Here is a 17398-nt window from a genome sequence, read left to right on the forward strand (position 1 = left end):
GTACATCTCCATTCCTTCCCAAATATAGAAAGAAATTTATCTTTCACTTCTAATTCGTAATACATTAATTAATCCCTGGAACAGAAAGCATGTGAGGACTAAGAAAAAAAAATAGTCCAGAGCAAGGTAGAATCAGCGAGAACAATACTATTATGCTGAAACAGTAAAGAAATAGAGAAGCGATATTTACATGATGGTGCATACACAGCAGTAATTCATTACATGTTTCTTGAGAAACTTCAAGTAAAAGGGGTTCTCAAAGAACTTATCAAGCATTATTTATTTTTTTTTAATGGGCTTGTTGTTCAGTGGAGTAAAAATAAGAACATCTATTACTCTTGCAGCTCTAAAAAATCTTTCTTATTTTTGGCCCAAAGCATGTCCAATAATAAAAATTTTTGTAGAAACTACAAAAAACTATTATATTAAATGCAGATAAATGCAATAGATATTGGATTAAAAACAGCCACTCATTTCATTTCAATTAGAAACCAAAATAAAATATTTATTTTGCATATTCCAATTATTGAATCAAATTTTTTAGATTGTTACTAATAAATGAAATTACTAAAATTAATGCTTTTGCAATTTTCATCCTCCATCGAGTAGAAGGTGTCAAAAATATATGCCATATTCTGTTTCTTATACAATATATTAAATAAAAAAATTATTAGATCAAGTTTTATAGACAATACAACTCATTTTCTGACTATTATCATGCTAAAATTATATAACTTTATCAATTCCTATTTTAGTTAATCCATTGCAGAACACTAACCCAAATTTCTCTTTAAATTTATATTGATATTGCAGTTAGATGTATAAAGATTATCATTATTATCAACTTATATTGTATATCATTTCTGCATCTGAATATAACCAAAACGTGACGGTTTAAAGTATTTCAAGTCCTACTTTATTACTTGTTAGCATTACACAATTCCATGCAACAAAAAATTGAGACCATAGGACACCTACTCTATTCTATCAACATTGATTAATGAAAGAAAGACTATGTAATCAAACAGTTTACATTATGATTAGTTATTGTTAGATTTTTTTTGAAAATTTATATATTAATTAAAATTTATTTATAAATAGCTATTTTATCATGACTCGTTATATTTAGTAGAGAAAATTTACTTAATATAAAAATATTTTTAATAAAAAATAACTAACAATGAGTTTTTAAATACATAATTTTATAGATAATAGAGTTCTTCTAAGCAATATCATTAGATGTCGGTAATAATTAAAAAAAGCATTCTTCAACTTACTTGATAAATTCTAAATCCCGGACCATAATAGTAATTTTTGTGTAAATCTATTTTTTAGATCTAGTATAATAATGATTTTCACATGAAAATTTCAAATTCTGATTCTTGAATCTGACCAAACACATAACTGTACTTATTAAAAATTAGAAACATAAAACAATGATTATAATAAAAATTTATACCAAAAAATTAAAAAAATGAAGAAGAGCTTTTATTGATTTCTTACCATGGAGTAGTAGAACTCGAATATGTCATTCACTGAGGAATGAATTTTAAAGGATTTTTCTTTAGTTATAATCAAATCAAATAACAAAATAAAGTATGTCTGAGTGAGAGAACTAACCATCCTTTATTCGCAGCATCTACCGGCGAAGAAACGGTTGCGACGCCGTTTTATAGTGGACGCAGTTCTACGGATCCAACAGCGGCGGTGACCTCCATCATCGCCGTCGCCTCATTCCTTTTCTTTTTTCTGTCAATCTAGTATCCTATTTTGTGACTGTCGCTGTTATTGTCACTCTCTTCTCCTTCTTCCGCCGTGCTTTATTTCTTTATCGTCCTTTTCTTCTTATTTTCTCTGTGACGTCAAAAGAAAAAGTCTGATATCAAATACTCCTCCTATCAAAACTTATAACTCTCTCATCTTTTCTTTTTGTTAACATATAAGAATGCGGCTGAACAAAATTATTTTTAATTTGAATTTGAATCAAATTTCGTCCAATTATTTTTTTATTGAGAATTGTTAGGTGTCCAAGATTAAAAACATACACTTATTAATCATACACAGTTTTACGTATCAGACATAGAACATTTCAGTTGTCGAACAAATTAAAGGCTACAACTACATTCTTATTATATATTAATAGAAGATTTCTATAGCTAACCGCACAAAAGAGAGGGGGATCTTAACCCAAACTCTATCAAAAACAATTTGCAATCCCATTACCTTCTAAAATTTAATCTAGCTACTTTATATTTTTATATTAGGATTTTTTTTCAGAAATAAAATAAAAAAATTATATTTTCTCAAACACCATTTTTTAACTTTAATTTCTTAAATATAATTTTTTTTAGAGCAAGTTCATTTTACCCCGGGCAAACTCCCTTTAAATTTTTTGAAATTCGTACTTTTAATTCATTTTAATCCATGATCATTATCTCCAAATAGTATATAGATCTACAAACACTATATAAGAGCATACAAAAATACACAGACAATAAGTATGACTTTTTCAAGAATTTTTTTAATTATAAATTTAAAAAAATAAACCATATTTAATCATGGCAACCATTCCAAAAATACACATGTACACCGGAATAAGCCCTATTTAACAAGAATTTTTTTAATTATAAGTCGTATTTAATTTTGAAAAAAATTATTTATATTTTTAAATTTTTTAAAATAAAATACAATTTATAATTAAAAAATTCTTGTTAAATATGGCTCCTGTATATTTCTGGAGATGATGATAATAATTGCCATTGTTAAATATAACCTATTTTTTTTAATTTATAATTAAAAAAATCCTTAAAGAAGTCAAACTTGTTGTCTGTATATTTTTGTATATTTAATAAATTAAAATAGATTAAAAACGTGAATTTCAAAAAACTTGAAAAAAATCGCTGAAGGTAAATTCGACAGGAGTGTGACGAACTTGTTCTAAAAAAAATCATATTTAAAAGATTAAAGTTCGAAAATAGTATTTTGAGAAATATAAATTTTTTTATTTTATTTCTGAAAAAAATCCTTTTATATTATATTTGTTTCTTGGATCCCAAATATCAAAGTCTCTAAAAAAGAAGATGGCGACTAACGATATCCCAACTAGGGCATCTACTCATCACTTCTCTAATCTGATGAGTTTTATCATTTGGCTGATGATTGACACTTGTTCTTTAACTTTTGTAACTTTCAAGGCATGAAACCTTATTTTATTGCCTCGGCGTGGTTCCATGCTCCTCAATTTTCGCCTATGATGCTCCATTCCATTTCTTAATTCAATTTGAATCGCTATTGGCCCACCCCAAATCTTTCACGTGGGTTCAGCCAATCAAAAGCCAGAACAAAAATGAAAGACATTAGAAAAATTCCAACCTTCAACTCCAGCAGTCATGACGTACTAAACATATACAAATACAAATTACAAATTATTAACAAACCCCAACTTGCAAGAACAACTTTCTATATTATGTTTAGAGTAAATTATTATTTTAACTATAACAATTTAAAAATTAATAAATTTAATTAAATATAAATAAAATTAATTTTGTATTTATAAAAAATAATTTCTATGTGATAAAAATATTTAAATATCAATTAGATTTGTTAATATTTTAAATTTTATTAAATAAAATAATAATTTTTTATTTTTTATGAGTATAAAATTAATTTCATCTATTCATAGATAAATTTATTAATATTATGAATTTTCATATAAAAATGGTTGTTTACTCACATTATTTGTATTATATATAGTAAATGGGAAAAAAAAGTAAACAAAAATGCATTAGAAGAGCCCCAATAATAATGACCAAAGAAAAGAAAGTGGAACCAAATAATGTAAAGGGAAAAGGGTCCAAAGAAGCATACTTTCCTTGGTATTGGTGGTTATTAATGAGTTTTCTCTTATTATATATCGGTTAAAACGTGCGTGAAATAAACATTCGATCCAAGTAAGGGGAATAAATCCTCCAAAATTTATTTCCATGTTTTAATTTGTCCTAGTCATAATTGAAAATTAATTATTAAAATTCATACTTGAGTAAAAATATAAAATTAAGAAGTCTCGATCACTTTTTTGCGTTGCAACAGTCCTAAGAATATCAAGAAAACGAAGTAAAATGGAATAGATCCCAGATCATTATCAAAATAAACAAAATTGTCTTTCTAAAGTAAAACAATTTTTATGAGTATTATCAATATTAGGGTCCTTAATATAACATTCATTCTCTTTTAAAATTACATATATTATTATTATTATTATTATTATTATTATTATTATTATTATTAAGCTAGGAACATGAATAAAAAATGTTAGTGCTCTTCAGAAATTCCAAGTAGAGAAAGTTTAAGGACTTTGCCCGTTGGAAACCCCAAATAAAGTGCACAAAGAAATGGTCATAATAAGTACTTTTACTAGAAATTCCTTATTTAGAAACCTTAAAAAAATAGAAAAACTAAGGATAAGTCCCCAACTTTTAAAACTTTCCTTAACACTTAATCCGTTTTCCACGTAAAACAACGACACGTGCCCCTTCTTCATCGTACTTAGGATGGCGAGAGTACCTGGGAGAGTTTCTTGCACATTGTTTTGAGTTTTGACGAGGTTGCCCTTCAGGCTTCAGCTTCCATATTGGAAAGATACCCAGTTACCCACTGACCCACATATTCTCTAACAATTATTATAGTTGTATATGAAAATCAATAATTAAAATTAATTAGTAATATAAAATATATTAAATAATATATATTTATATATAATAATTAATTTTAATATATAAATAATATTTTTATTCTCAAAACATGTGATTCTGTTCGTTAAATAATTGCGGAACGCTGAAATTAAATTTAAATATTTTCCACTACACCAACCATCCAATATAATTATGGTTCTTCGGACTGCATAATTATATATTATATTAGCACAGGGTTTGCACTTTTTTCACGTGATTTGACCTGAAGAATAGATCTTAATCCCATAAAGAGATACATACAAAATTACATGTGTATTTTTCGGCACAGCCAAGAATAAATATTATTTCTTATAATTATAAAATTAAAAAGATAAACTAATTCAAAATATTTCGACGTCATTTAATCTTTTAGGATTAAAATGATTAATTGTTAAATCTTTATATGACCAGAAATAATAAGTTTATTCAAGAAATTAATTGAAATTATGCACAATATATCTTATTAATTAATTTGTTAAAGCATATATATAAACTTTTTCTATACTATAATTTAACTAGACAGTTTTATCCAAAAACAAAATTAGATAAAATTATCAAACCTTGCCCCCCTCCATACAAGATATGACAAAATATAAATTTGATGAAATGCAAAATGTATTTTATATAAACATATATAATAGCAATTGGAGAATTAATCCAAGCAAGCATGTCAAATGTAATATTATATATTACAAAATACAAAAAAAAAAAAATTTCTCATCAATATTTTTGAAAAGTCGTTATATTTATTCAAGTACTTTTCAGTTTTAAAAATTATTGCACCTGTCTCCATCCCCTTGGTGCATCCAATTGTTTTAGAACCGGACCAAACATTATTTAACCGAATTAATTAAGGGTTAACTATCACACTAATTCAATTCATGATAGAAAATAATTATCAACAAATCATTCTAAAATTCAAAAAATCAATTAATATAAATTATTTTTTTAAGAGTTTAGTTAATATGTGTCTTAAAAAATATAATAAATTTATTATTAATAAAAAAATTTTAAATTTTTTATTTAATAAAATAAAACAAATAAATTAAAAATTTAAATTTTTTTATATTTTTAATAAAAAATTTTCACTAACAAATTTATCATGTATTCTTTAAGACATATGTTAGTTAAATATTTTTTTAAAATATATAATTTATACGTAAATATATTATTTTATTATATTTAATTCAATTCTCAATTAAATTTTATTTAAATCTCGATTGAACTTTTAAATCATTAAACATTTATCTTTATCGATTTGATTACATATCCGATTTTCATAATCTTGATGAATTCTAATATTATAACAAATTTACTGAGTTTGCTTATTACTTGTCTTTTTATGGGGGGAAATCATACTTTTGAGGTTTGATGATGATCAATAATTTTTATATGACCTTGATGTTAGTTTTGTGATATCTAATACAATATTTTGATGATTAATAAATTTAAAAATAACTCAATAATTTTATTAATATGTTGTTTAATATTTGTTGTGCGTCAATAATGTACTAAAAATTTTTTTTAAATAATAAAAATAAATTAAATACCATATAAATTTGAGTAAATCAAAATTTATATAAATAAAAACAATTTCAGAAGCTAAATTGAGTAATTTGACTACTTTAAAAACTGATTCACCTATCAAAAATTCTACTATTTTACTTTCACTTGCGAAACAATTGAAAACGAAAAATTAGTTACCTCAAAATTCTACTATTTTACTTTCATTTGTTCTTTATTTATTCTTCTATCTTAGAAAAAAATTCTATTAAAGTATAATATAGGTATATCACAGTTTCATATTTTTAGTTCAAATCGCATCCTATAAATTTAATACTAATCTGTGTTCGTAAAAATTATCTATGAACAGTCTCAAAGAACTAAAAGAATTTATTAATTAAGTTATAGAAGTTGAGGATATCTTTTTTTGTTGGTTCATACTGTGAGTCGATGAACTCTTTAGTTTATTATTGTAACATGATATAGTTAATAGTTATATTTAGTCTTAAAAAGACTTCACAAAAGAATATCTAATATAAGATTTTTAAGTCAAAGCTGAAGTTAATTTGAATTTTGTCTAAGAAAATTTAAAAAATATTAAAGGTCTTAGTTAATGAGATATTTTAGTGAACCATTTTTTATCATGAGAAGACTTGAAATAAAAATATCTAATTAAAATTTTTAGATCGGTGAAGAATTGATTTAAGTCCTTCGTAATTTTATAAGAGGTGAAAATTCAGATGAAATCGATTTCACGTAAAGTTGATATTTGAGAATAAAAAAGATTTGAAAAAATAATATGTAACGTTTTAAATTGGTAAAATATTCCATTTAATCTTATCTAAAAAAATCAATCGAATATAAAAAATTTTGGTTAGTGGAATATTCAATATAATCTGGTCACTTCACGTTTAAGGTTAATGAGTGCTAGATATTGTCATGTGATAGTCTTTATTTATTTATTTATTTATTTATTTGCTTACCTATTTTCTACTGAGATGAAAATGGACCTTTGAATTGAATTGGACTGAATACGTTGATAATTCTAGGATTTTATTGTAAACATAGCGTAACCAATTTAGTTTATAATTAATTGTTATTTAGTGAAAATATATGATTTTTTATATTTATTTAATTGTATCGGATTAACCGATCTAATCAGTGATTGAACTAATAATACGATAATCAACCATGGGGGAATGAATAACTAGCAAACACCTCACTCTAAATCTCTAATACTCTCGGAGCTACAGTATACGTATTCGTAGCTCCACGCGTCAGAGCATCATACGGTTGGCGGCACAACTGTCACTACGCAAAGTGTAAATGGACTCTGAGTCTGAGGAGTCGGCACATGATTGGGCCACATGGCAATAGAAAACCGCCAAATGGTTTTCCTCTCCAACCCATTAGCGGTTTCGCGTTGCACCAACCAAAGCGGTTTCATCACTTTCCTTATATAGCTACCTCACGCTTCTAATGTGAATTCAGTCTCTTTGTCTGTTATATAAACAAACTCTTCACAGTAAGGGCACTCCTCTCTCTCTTTTCCTCTTTCGTTCTTCCTTTTCCTTTTATATCTGCTTCTTTTTCTTTTCTTTATTTTTTCTCCTATTTTTTCCTTTCTAGATTCTTTCTCTCTCTCTCTCGGAAAATCCGATTTTCCTTCTCCATTTTTTGCTCTTTGCTTTCTGCATCTAACGGCACTATATATATAAAAGAAAAAATATCGCAATTATCGATGCTTTCAGTTTTCACTCTCTTCTGGCTGTTCCTTGAGCTATCTTTTTAGTTCATTTTGTTTTTGTTTTTTTTGTTTTTGACTTCTTTTTCTTTATTATTGGTGAAATTGAAGTTTTGGTTGTCGATCTGTGATGAACAGAAACGGTGATTCTGGATCGAGGAGTTAGGGTTTTGGTTGAGAGCGATGGGGAGAGGGAAGATCGCGATAAGGAGGATCGACAATTCCACGAGCAGGCAAGTGACGTTCTCGAAGCGAAGGAACGGTTTGTTGAAGAAGGCGAAGGAGCTTGCGATTTTGTGCGATGCTGAGGTTGGAGTTATGATCTTTTCCAGCACTGGCAAACTCTATGATTTCTCCAGTACCAGGTACTCGCGATCCTCGCTCTAATAAGCTCTTATATTAGATAGATCTTTTCTTTTTTGTGACTTCTCCCTCGATCTTTTTTATTTTTGCTCGCTTTCTCTTTAACGTTGACTGCTTTATACGTTTGTTTCTCTTTCACAATGACTGCATTGCTGATTCGTTGCTTATGAGAGTGGCAGTTTAGGCCTTTTTTATTCTTTTTCTTTTTTTCCCTTTCTTGCCTTTTTGTGAACGGGTTTAAATATGAAGATTGACATATATAATGCTAAGTCAACTAACAGTCTAACTGTAATTAACAGGGCTATATATCTAAATCTAACTGAAGTGTAGCAAACTGTATATACTATATACTACATCGTTTCTTCTTTATAGTGTTAATGTATAGGAAATTAAAAATTAATTCACGGGCCGGATAACTATATATGGAAAACTTTGACTGCAATCTTGAGCTTGAGCTTGATCATAAGTCTGTCTGCACTTAGTTGATGAGGAACACAGGTTTTAGAAATCTTGATTCAATTAATTGAGAAAGATGAAATATATCAGAGTCAGCATGGATTGAGACCATATATTTCTTTGTTATTAAACCATGTAAAGAGATTATGTTTGCTTTATGTTATTATCCAGTATAACAATCACCTACATATAATTTGTAATTTTAACTATAGTAGTTTCTGCATAATTATAGTTCAAGGTAATAAATAAATAACATATTACTAAGCTAATATTAATTGGCAAAAAACTTAATACTAATTTTAATATTAATCCTCAGATTCAGTATATTTAATTAAAGATATTATATTTAAAATTTGATATGTATGTGTAAGATACTAAGATGGCCCCGCGGTTAAGGTGTGTTTTATGAAGAAGGCACATTCAGAGCAGGCTTCATATGCGTTGAAGATGTTCTTGTTCTTCCTATTTAATACGGCAAAAGTTGAAGAAATAAAATGATGCCTCTATGGAAAAAATATCTATTTATCTGTTTGTCACAATAGTATCTATATATCTATATATAATTTTGTGTTTTTATATCATATAAAAAATATAATTTATATATAAATATAATTTCACATGCACAAAATATTTGACAAGACATTAATATAGATAAATAATTTGAAAGAAATGACATTTTGTAATAATTGATTTTGGTGACACGTTGGTATTTTAGCCTATGTATTCATATGAGAAATGATTTATATTTCAAATACCTTTTCTAAAGTATTTTTTAAAAAACTTTTAAGACATTATTAATTATCTATTTAAGAAAATCTTTAAATATTATATCATTACTCTCTCTCTCTCTCTCTCTCTCTCTCTCTAAATATATTTTTTCAATTAAGTTTTAATTAAGTGCTCCAGTAGTGATCTGATCTACACAAAAGTAGTGATACTCTGACAAGGTGTTTGAGAATATTTTTGCTGCGGTAATAACTATTTAAGTTCATTATTAGTGCAGATCGTGTTGGAAGTTCAATAACTTATATGTGCTTGAGTTTTCCCGTACTTTCCTTCCTTCTATATGTTAACAAAATAACATGTCATTTGGTATTTAAGTAATCAATTCTTTCTAGATTGACAACATTTTTCAGTTTGGTTTTGATAAGGTGATAGTTGTGAAAACGGTATTAAAGTTTTCGTTAAATCAGAGACATGCATGCCGCAGGCAGCTTAACTGATGAGTGGATGGCATTCACTTAATAAGTTATGTTACTTAGGATTATTTAGATTGAAAGCTGTTGAAAAGGATAGTTTTCTTTCCCTTTGGTATAAATACTAAAAAATTGATAGCGTGTATAGTAATTTTTTAATATAATTTTGGCTGTATGTTTCAAAAATAAAAATATGATATTGAATTTGAGATAAAGAAATGTAGAAAAAAATGATTCTCAATGTAAAAAGAAAAAAAGGTTTGAAGTTAATTTTTACATATGATTTTAGTTTAATAACTGACTTGAATATGGCTTTCATTAAGGTTTCACATTCAATAAAAAACGAGAACCAAAAAGTAAGTATTGTGTACTACTCTCAAAATTTATATATAGGAGTAAAGATAATAATCATGTTCATCAGATTCTCATAATTAGTTTATTAATTTAAGCTCAAGTTTCATAAGTGTTTGGATAGGAATACCGACAAAAGTTCGGCATTATATTATTTGGCCATTTATAGTTTCATGTTTTTGTCATGTATATCACATAAATAAAAGATCAGAAAATGTCTTTGGGTCATTTGTGAAACACCCGGTTAAGTGGAGACCTTAAATTAATTTTCCTGATAATTAGATACATTATTATCAATAAAGTGTGCAACATATAAAACATATTCTCAAATTATAATTGCCAATTCATCTAAAAAGTCATATAAAAATGATTTGCCTTGAAAGAAAATTGTGCATTAAGGTAACCTTTAATATTAAGTCATTTGTAATGTATGTTATAATTGCCAATTTATCTAAAAAGTCACATAAAAATGATTTGTCTTAAAAGAATTTGTTCATTCGAGTAAGCTTTAATTCAAGTAAGCTTCTCCTTTACACTCAGAGTAAAAGTTAACTTAAAGGAGTATAAAATGTGTTTTTGTTTTAAATTCCAAATTAGCTTCTATTGAAGATATTATCAGATAAATTTTGCCTTTAAAAAAATAAAAATATAAAATATTATTTTGATTATTAATGTTCGAATTGAAAATTAAAATACTCCTTAACCATTTTCTATTGTTTAAAGTAACATGGCCTTAACCCTTTTCTATTGTTTAAAGTAACATGGTGGAAAGAGGAGAGCTGACCAAGTTTCTTCCTCTCTCTTTCTTTGTGGTCTCTTTATACCTTCTTTTGTTTCTATTTTTTTTCTTAAATATTGCATACTATTTGTTGTTCATGCCTATAATAATCAATTATGTTAGTCCTTGTACACAGGAAAATATTAAATGATCAATATTTTTGTACATTTGAGTTAATATACAGCAGCTATTTTTTTCCATTAAAATTGTTAGCTCCTAATAACATTTTCAAAATACATAGTATTGTTAAAATTAGTCGAGTAACCAATGCATATATCACATATATTAATTCTCTCAGCTAGCATGTTATATTTTATCTTCTAACATTTTAGAATTCTTTTTGTTTGGTTTTACTATCTAAATCCTAAAATGTTATCTTTTCTTTTAAATACTCTTCTTCTTTAAAAACTAATTTTAATAAGTTATTTTCGAAAAATAAAAAATTTGGTGTAATCGGCCCTAAATATGGAGGAAGCATATTATTAGTCTGATGGGAAATGGGTAGGACTTTTTACAATGATACAACTTGGGGTACGTCTAAAGAAGGCTATTTACTATATATTTAGTAGTTGCAGGAATAAGTTGTTTGCAAGCATAAATAATTGTCCACTAAGACGATATCATTAAATTTAAAGATAGAGAAAAGATGGATAAAATTCATAATTGAATATTGGTAAATACAACACCATTTTTAGTTGTACATATAATATTATTGTTTTAAGAAATGTACGTCAGTTGGTTCAAACACTATTTTTTTTATGATAATAATGCTGAAAGGTTTTCTTTTAAATGAGGGGGAAAGTGAGTCAAGAACCTATGGGATGCAAAGTTAACTATGTATTGTTTATAATTATGTAAAAGATTTTCTTAGAGAGGAATGTGTTTGGATTTTTTTTGCAAAGTAGAGTTCTAGGAGAATACAATAAGCTTACTAGCTAGATTCATTTTGGAGCTCAGTTAATGGAGGCATTCAAGGGATTTTGTTAGTGTATTAATGAACATCATATTATATATCATTATGTCAAATATTTCTATATGTATGGATATCTATGTCTTTATCTTTATATATATTTCAAACATGTATTTTTTCTTTGCTTCAAATATATTTCGAAGATGTATATTTGGTTCAACGACTACTAAACAGATGCCCAAGATTGTTTAGTATTAAAAGTTTAAAGATATTAGAATATGAACCTTCAAATAATGTGCCTATTGTCGTCAAGTTACATTGCATATGATGTGTAGTTCTAATTCTAATTTTGAATTACTTTTTCTAGCATGAAATCAGTAGTTGATCGATACAACAAAACCAAGGAAGAACTAGATCAGCTTGGGAGTTCAACCTCTGAAGTTAAGGTACTTATATCTTGACTCCAATTTTTAAAAGTTGAGTGTACAATAAAAAACTAATTGTTGTCAAAGATATATATGTAATTGCTAAAATCATCATTTAATAGTTTCCTCTTAATGTTTGTTTGTTGATTTCAACCTTCTTTTTCTAGTTTGGATTTAGCAAATCATTGTACATTCTTAAAAAAGATTAATTGATTCAATATATTCTACCTTACCAATACCTATTAGTTAAATCAAGATTATTCACTAGGGACTTAAGAATCATTTCTTATATATTGCCGTATTTAAATACATTTTATACTAATCAACTACATTGCTTTAGAATTTATTAAGGTAGTCAAAACGTCTTGACGAGATAGACGCCAAAAAGCACACACCTCACTAAAGAATGAATTTGAATCCTCTAAATTTTGAATTTCACTTTAGAGAATAAAGTGTCATCTCTTATTCTTGAATAATTTTTTCTCTCATATTTTTTCTTGTTTCCACCTATGAAATAAATGGTGAGAGATCATACTTTATTTTCTAAAATAAAAAATCAAAATTTAAAGAATTCAAATTCTTAAAGAACGGAGTTATTTTAATTTTTATGTCATAAACACCTCATAAAAATAATGAGCATAAATGCTTAATAAAGTATAATAATAATAACTGTCTAATAAATTTTATAATAACAAATTAACAATGACTTAATAACCAAAAAATTATGAAATGCCTAAAATTCTAAAACAAAAAGCATATCAAGAAAAAAGAAAGATTAGATTTATAGTGCATGTATAAAATCATAAAAAAAAAAGATGTGGTCAATAAATAGTTAAAATATCATCTGACGGTACCATTTTTATTATTTTTATATTTAATTTTATTCATGTGTTTATTTTTTCTGATGTAAACTTAATTTAGTAAAGTTTTTATTTTTTAAAAATAATTTATAAAAATTAATTTTTAGAAGATAATTTTTAAAAAATTATAATATTTATATTTAATAAATTAAATTAAAAATAATTTTTAATAAATACAAATAATAATAAATATATTTAATAAAATATTTTTTAAAATTTTAAAAAATTATAATAAATTTTAATATAAGAATTAAATTTAAGTATTAATTAATATATAAAGTTATACTAAATTTTTAATTTTGATAAATATAAATTATTTTAAAAAATTTTATCTTAAATTTTTATAAAAATATTTATATTTTTTAAAAACTATAAATATAATAATCATAGTCTTTTTAATTTATTAAATACAAAATAAAAAACTCCTCCTTACAAAATTTTATCAAACCAACGTAGTATAATACATATCTCAACCAGCAGGAGCTAGCAGCTAGAAGTTAAACAACGTAACTCTAGCATTGTTGTCATTTATTGCAAGAAGAAAATTTGAGTTTTACTTAAAGCAGGTTCTGTTATATATATATATATATAATATGCTACATGATTAATAAATATTATTATTTTTATTAACAATAATTTATAATCATATTTACATATATTTTATATATAAAAAGTATATAATTTATTCTTATATTTATTAAAATTTTGTATATATAAATTAATACAATTTATATTTATATTTTTTTAAAATTTGTATATATATAATAAAATTTATTTATTAAAAATAATTTAATATTTATACCGATCAAATAATAATAAAAAATACTGAAAATTGCTGGCTACAAAAGTTTTTCAAACCCAAATATCGGTTGTTAGTTGCTTTACTCCTGAAGGTTCAACACATGTTCCTATTGAATGATCCTCTCTATCGATGCTTCTTTTAATTTTTCCCTAATCCTGTCTTTATTTGCATCTCCACTAGTTTACCTCCGTTCTTACATCTATTTCACATCTATTTACTTCTTATAAAAAAAAAGAGTTCGTTACTCTTTACTGCTCCATATTCACTACCAAGACTATCACTAGCATTATTTTTAATTTATCAAACTCCCAGAAGTAAAATTTCGTTTCTTTTCAATGTAACGGGGCACTATATGCTATAAAAAAATAAAAAAAAAAAAAAAAAAAAAAAAAACTTACATAGCTTTCCCCTCATCAACCTTTACGGAATCCTGTATCTTAAAGTTACAACCTAGGTACTTATTCTAATAGCAGTGCACCTAATATGAAGGATCAACATGAAAGGATCAATTCCACATTAAACTGTTTTACTAACTTTTTATTCAATATGTATAGTACTTATTCATGCAAGGTTCTACTGTTTTAAAGTACATATATAAGTATATAGTACTAATTCCTTTTTCCTTCAATATCTAAGCATATTGTATTACTTTGTTTCTTTCAATTCATTTTCTAGTTTTGGCAACGGGAGGCGGCAATGCTAAGGCAACAATTGCTAAGTTTGCAAGAGAGTCACCGGTACAATTCTTTTCTCCACAAAATATGCTTTATAAATAAAATTTCAATTTAAAGAAACTAAGACTTAGTAAAATTTTTTGAAAAGGTACTTGTGTTTTTCAAAATATAAGTATTTCGTTTTGTATTTGGTAAATAAAAAAATTTATACGTTTGTATTTGTAACTTTTTAAAAGATATGTGTACTTTTGAAAGTACTTAAAAATAAGTTTTTTAAAGTTAATTTGTATTTATCAAAATTAAAATATCAAATATAACTCTATATTAATTAATAGTCAAATTTAATTCTTACATTAATGTCTATTATAATATTTTTAAATTTTAAAAATTATTTAATCAAACACACTTATTATTATTATTATTTGTACTTATTAAAAATTATTTTTAATTTAATTTATTAAAGACAGATGCTATAATTTTTAAAAAATTTTATTTTAAAAATTAGTTTTTATAACCAACATTTTAAAAATAAAAATTTTACCAAAATAATTATAAGTAGGTTGGAACTTATTATTAAACTCTACTACTTCTACAAGTAAACACATTTGATGGTGGTGGTGGAGACCAAAGACAAAGAGCCTACTCGAAAGATGCACAAACAAACGAGCTGGTCAATTACTTTGCATGCCATAGATACTATATTGAAAAGTTATACAACGGAAATGTTCTATAAACATAAATAGTTTGCATGCATGGCCAAATTTCTCACCATCAATGAAAAACCCAATATAATGCGGATTCTAAATGATATGTATTGAGTATTGTGTAAAGACTAAAGACAAATGTTAGAGACCACAATTTTTTATTAATATTAATTAATATTTTTAATTAATATTATTAGAATTGAAATTTAGGTTCAGAATTTAATATTTAAGTTTTAGAGTTCAGAATATTTATTAGACAAAATAATAAATTTTATTAGTTATATATCATTGTTATTGTGTTAATGCGAAAAAAACCGTTCAAAAGACAATGAAATGCTAGTAGAATTGTTTATGCCTATAGTCTCTAGTTTTTCATAGTGAACCAATTATTTTCCTACGGTTCCATTCTAATAAGTTTTTGTTTGTATATTATATATAACAGGCAAATTATGGGAGAAGAATTGTCAGGTTTGACAATCAAAGATTTACAGACTTTGGAGAACCAGTTGGAAATTAGCCTTCGCGGTGTCCGTACAAAAAAGGTTTAGAATTGTTCATATATAATGCACTGGTCAAGTTTGAAATTAAGGATATGATAGTAGTTGATAAAAAATTAAAGACTATGACTTATGCACGCAGGATCAGCTTTTAATGGATGAAATACAAGAATTAAATCGAAAGGTCAGTCTTCTCAGGAAAAAAAAAAAGGATTCCACAATACGTTTAATCAAAATGGTTTCTTCTATTTATTTTCTACAGGGGAACCTCATACACCAAGAAAATGTGGATCTATACGAGAAGATAAACTTAATCCGTCAAGAAAACATGGAATTAAAAAAGAAGGTATGAGATAACAAAACAAATTAGAATAAATCTCGTAAAATAAATTATATGCATTTTGTACATATTTTATTCCTAATATTTTTAATTTTACCTTAACATTTAAAATTTTCAATTCTTTTTTAATATTTTTAAACTTTGTTTTGTCAAATGTATCTCCTGTTTAGACAACTGTCATGTCAACCTTTGTTGTTCTATATGGATATATTTGACAATAAAATTTGAAAAAGTTAAATGTAAATTTGATATTACTTAAAAATATTAAATATAAAATTGAAACAACTTAAACGCTAAAGATGAAATTGAAAAATTTTAAAAACTTAATAGACTTTTTGCCTTTTAAATAATGCCAACCTTGTTAGGATTTTATTTTTAGATTGAAAAGAAAGTTTCACTAACCAGGTATATGTAACAAAAGATCAGAATGTGGAGAATAGAAATTCTGTCCTGACAAACAGTCTAGCCATAAAAGACGATTCTCAAGTTCCTGTGTGTCTCCAACTAAGCCAGCCACAATAAGAACACCATGAGGCATGTTCTGGAGCAACACAAATAGGGTATGACCTTGTCATAGTAGCTCATCATCGATGAAGATACAACAAGATTAATCATTGACATCATATTTATATTTTTTGATTGTTGCAGCAGATTGCAGCTGCATTGATGCATTTACAGAGATGAACGTTCCATGGCTATTAGCAAGATAAATGGAATCATATTTAATTTTGATGTTTTACTGTAAATGTAATGACATACACAGGCTACAAGCCAACATCTCTTTGGTTTGAAATGATGAAAATTGTCAATAAAAGCAGCTCTGGCATGTAACCCATAAACAACGAAGCACGAATCTTGTGTAAATTTAAGACTCAAGTTTTCTAAATTAGTCAAGGAGTCAAGTAGGCTATTATTATAAATTACAAAACAAATTTAAGGTAAATTCTCAAACACACTACATTTTTTACAGTTTTGGACGTTTGTGGTGCTGGAGCAGTCAAGCAAACTACTATTCTCTCTTATTTTAATTTGTCTCTTGATTAGAGTTGATTTATTATAACACTA

General features: G+C 25.9%; 1 protein-coding gene across 5 annotated transcripts; it reads left to right on the forward strand.

The window, feature by feature from the left end:
- The first annotated feature begins 7739 nt into the window (after nucleotides 1–7739).
- On the forward strand, nucleotides 7740–17398 carry LOC130940404 (agamous-like MADS-box protein AGL16). Of its 5 annotated transcripts, none has more exons than XM_057868531.1 (8): nucleotides 7740–7758; nucleotides 8116–8342; nucleotides 12399–12477; nucleotides 14794–14855; nucleotides 15939–16038; nucleotides 16136–16339; nucleotides 16739–16893; nucleotides 16982–17397. In XM_057868531.1, the coding sequence occupies exons 2-7, from the start codon at nucleotides 8161–8163 to the stop codon at nucleotides 16853–16855; spliced, it is 744 nt and encodes a 247-aa protein (XP_057724514.1). In that variant the 5' UTR covers nucleotides 7740–7758; nucleotides 8116–8160; the 3' UTR covers nucleotides 16856–16893; nucleotides 16982–17397. The 5 variants fall into 5 exon arrangements, 4 of the variants coding, with proteins under 4 accessions (XP_057724514.1, XP_057724513.1, XP_057724517.1 ...); XR_009070296.1 differs by lacking the exon at nucleotides 7740–7758 and having other exon boundaries at nucleotides 7850–8342; nucleotides 16136–16177; nucleotides 16256–16339; nucleotides 16755–16893; nucleotides 16982–17395; XM_057868534.1 differs by lacking the exon at nucleotides 7740–7758 and having other exon boundaries at nucleotides 7851–8342; nucleotides 16136–16177; nucleotides 16256–16339; nucleotides 16760–16893; nucleotides 16982–17395.

The sequence above is a fragment of the Arachis stenosperma genome, chromosome 7 (genome assembly GCF_014773155.1).
Source record: "Arachis stenosperma cultivar V10309 chromosome 7, arast.V10309.gnm1.PFL2, whole genome shotgun sequence".
NCBI lineage: Eukaryota > Viridiplantae > Streptophyta > Magnoliopsida > Fabales > Fabaceae > Arachis > Arachis stenosperma.

Coding starts and splice junctions, on each gene's coding strand:
- LOC130940404 (XM_057868531.1), top strand. CDS start 8,161: ATGGGGAGAGGGAAGATCGCGATAAGGAGGATCGACAATTCCACGAGC. Junction 12,478..14,793: donor GTTCAACCTCTGAAGTTAAG/GTACTTATATCT, acceptor TTCATTTTCTAG/TTTTGGCAACGGGAGGCGGC. Junction 16,039..16,135: donor GCGGTGTCCGTACAAAAAAG/GTTTAGAATTGT, acceptor TTATGCACGCAG/GATCAGCTTTTAATGGATGA.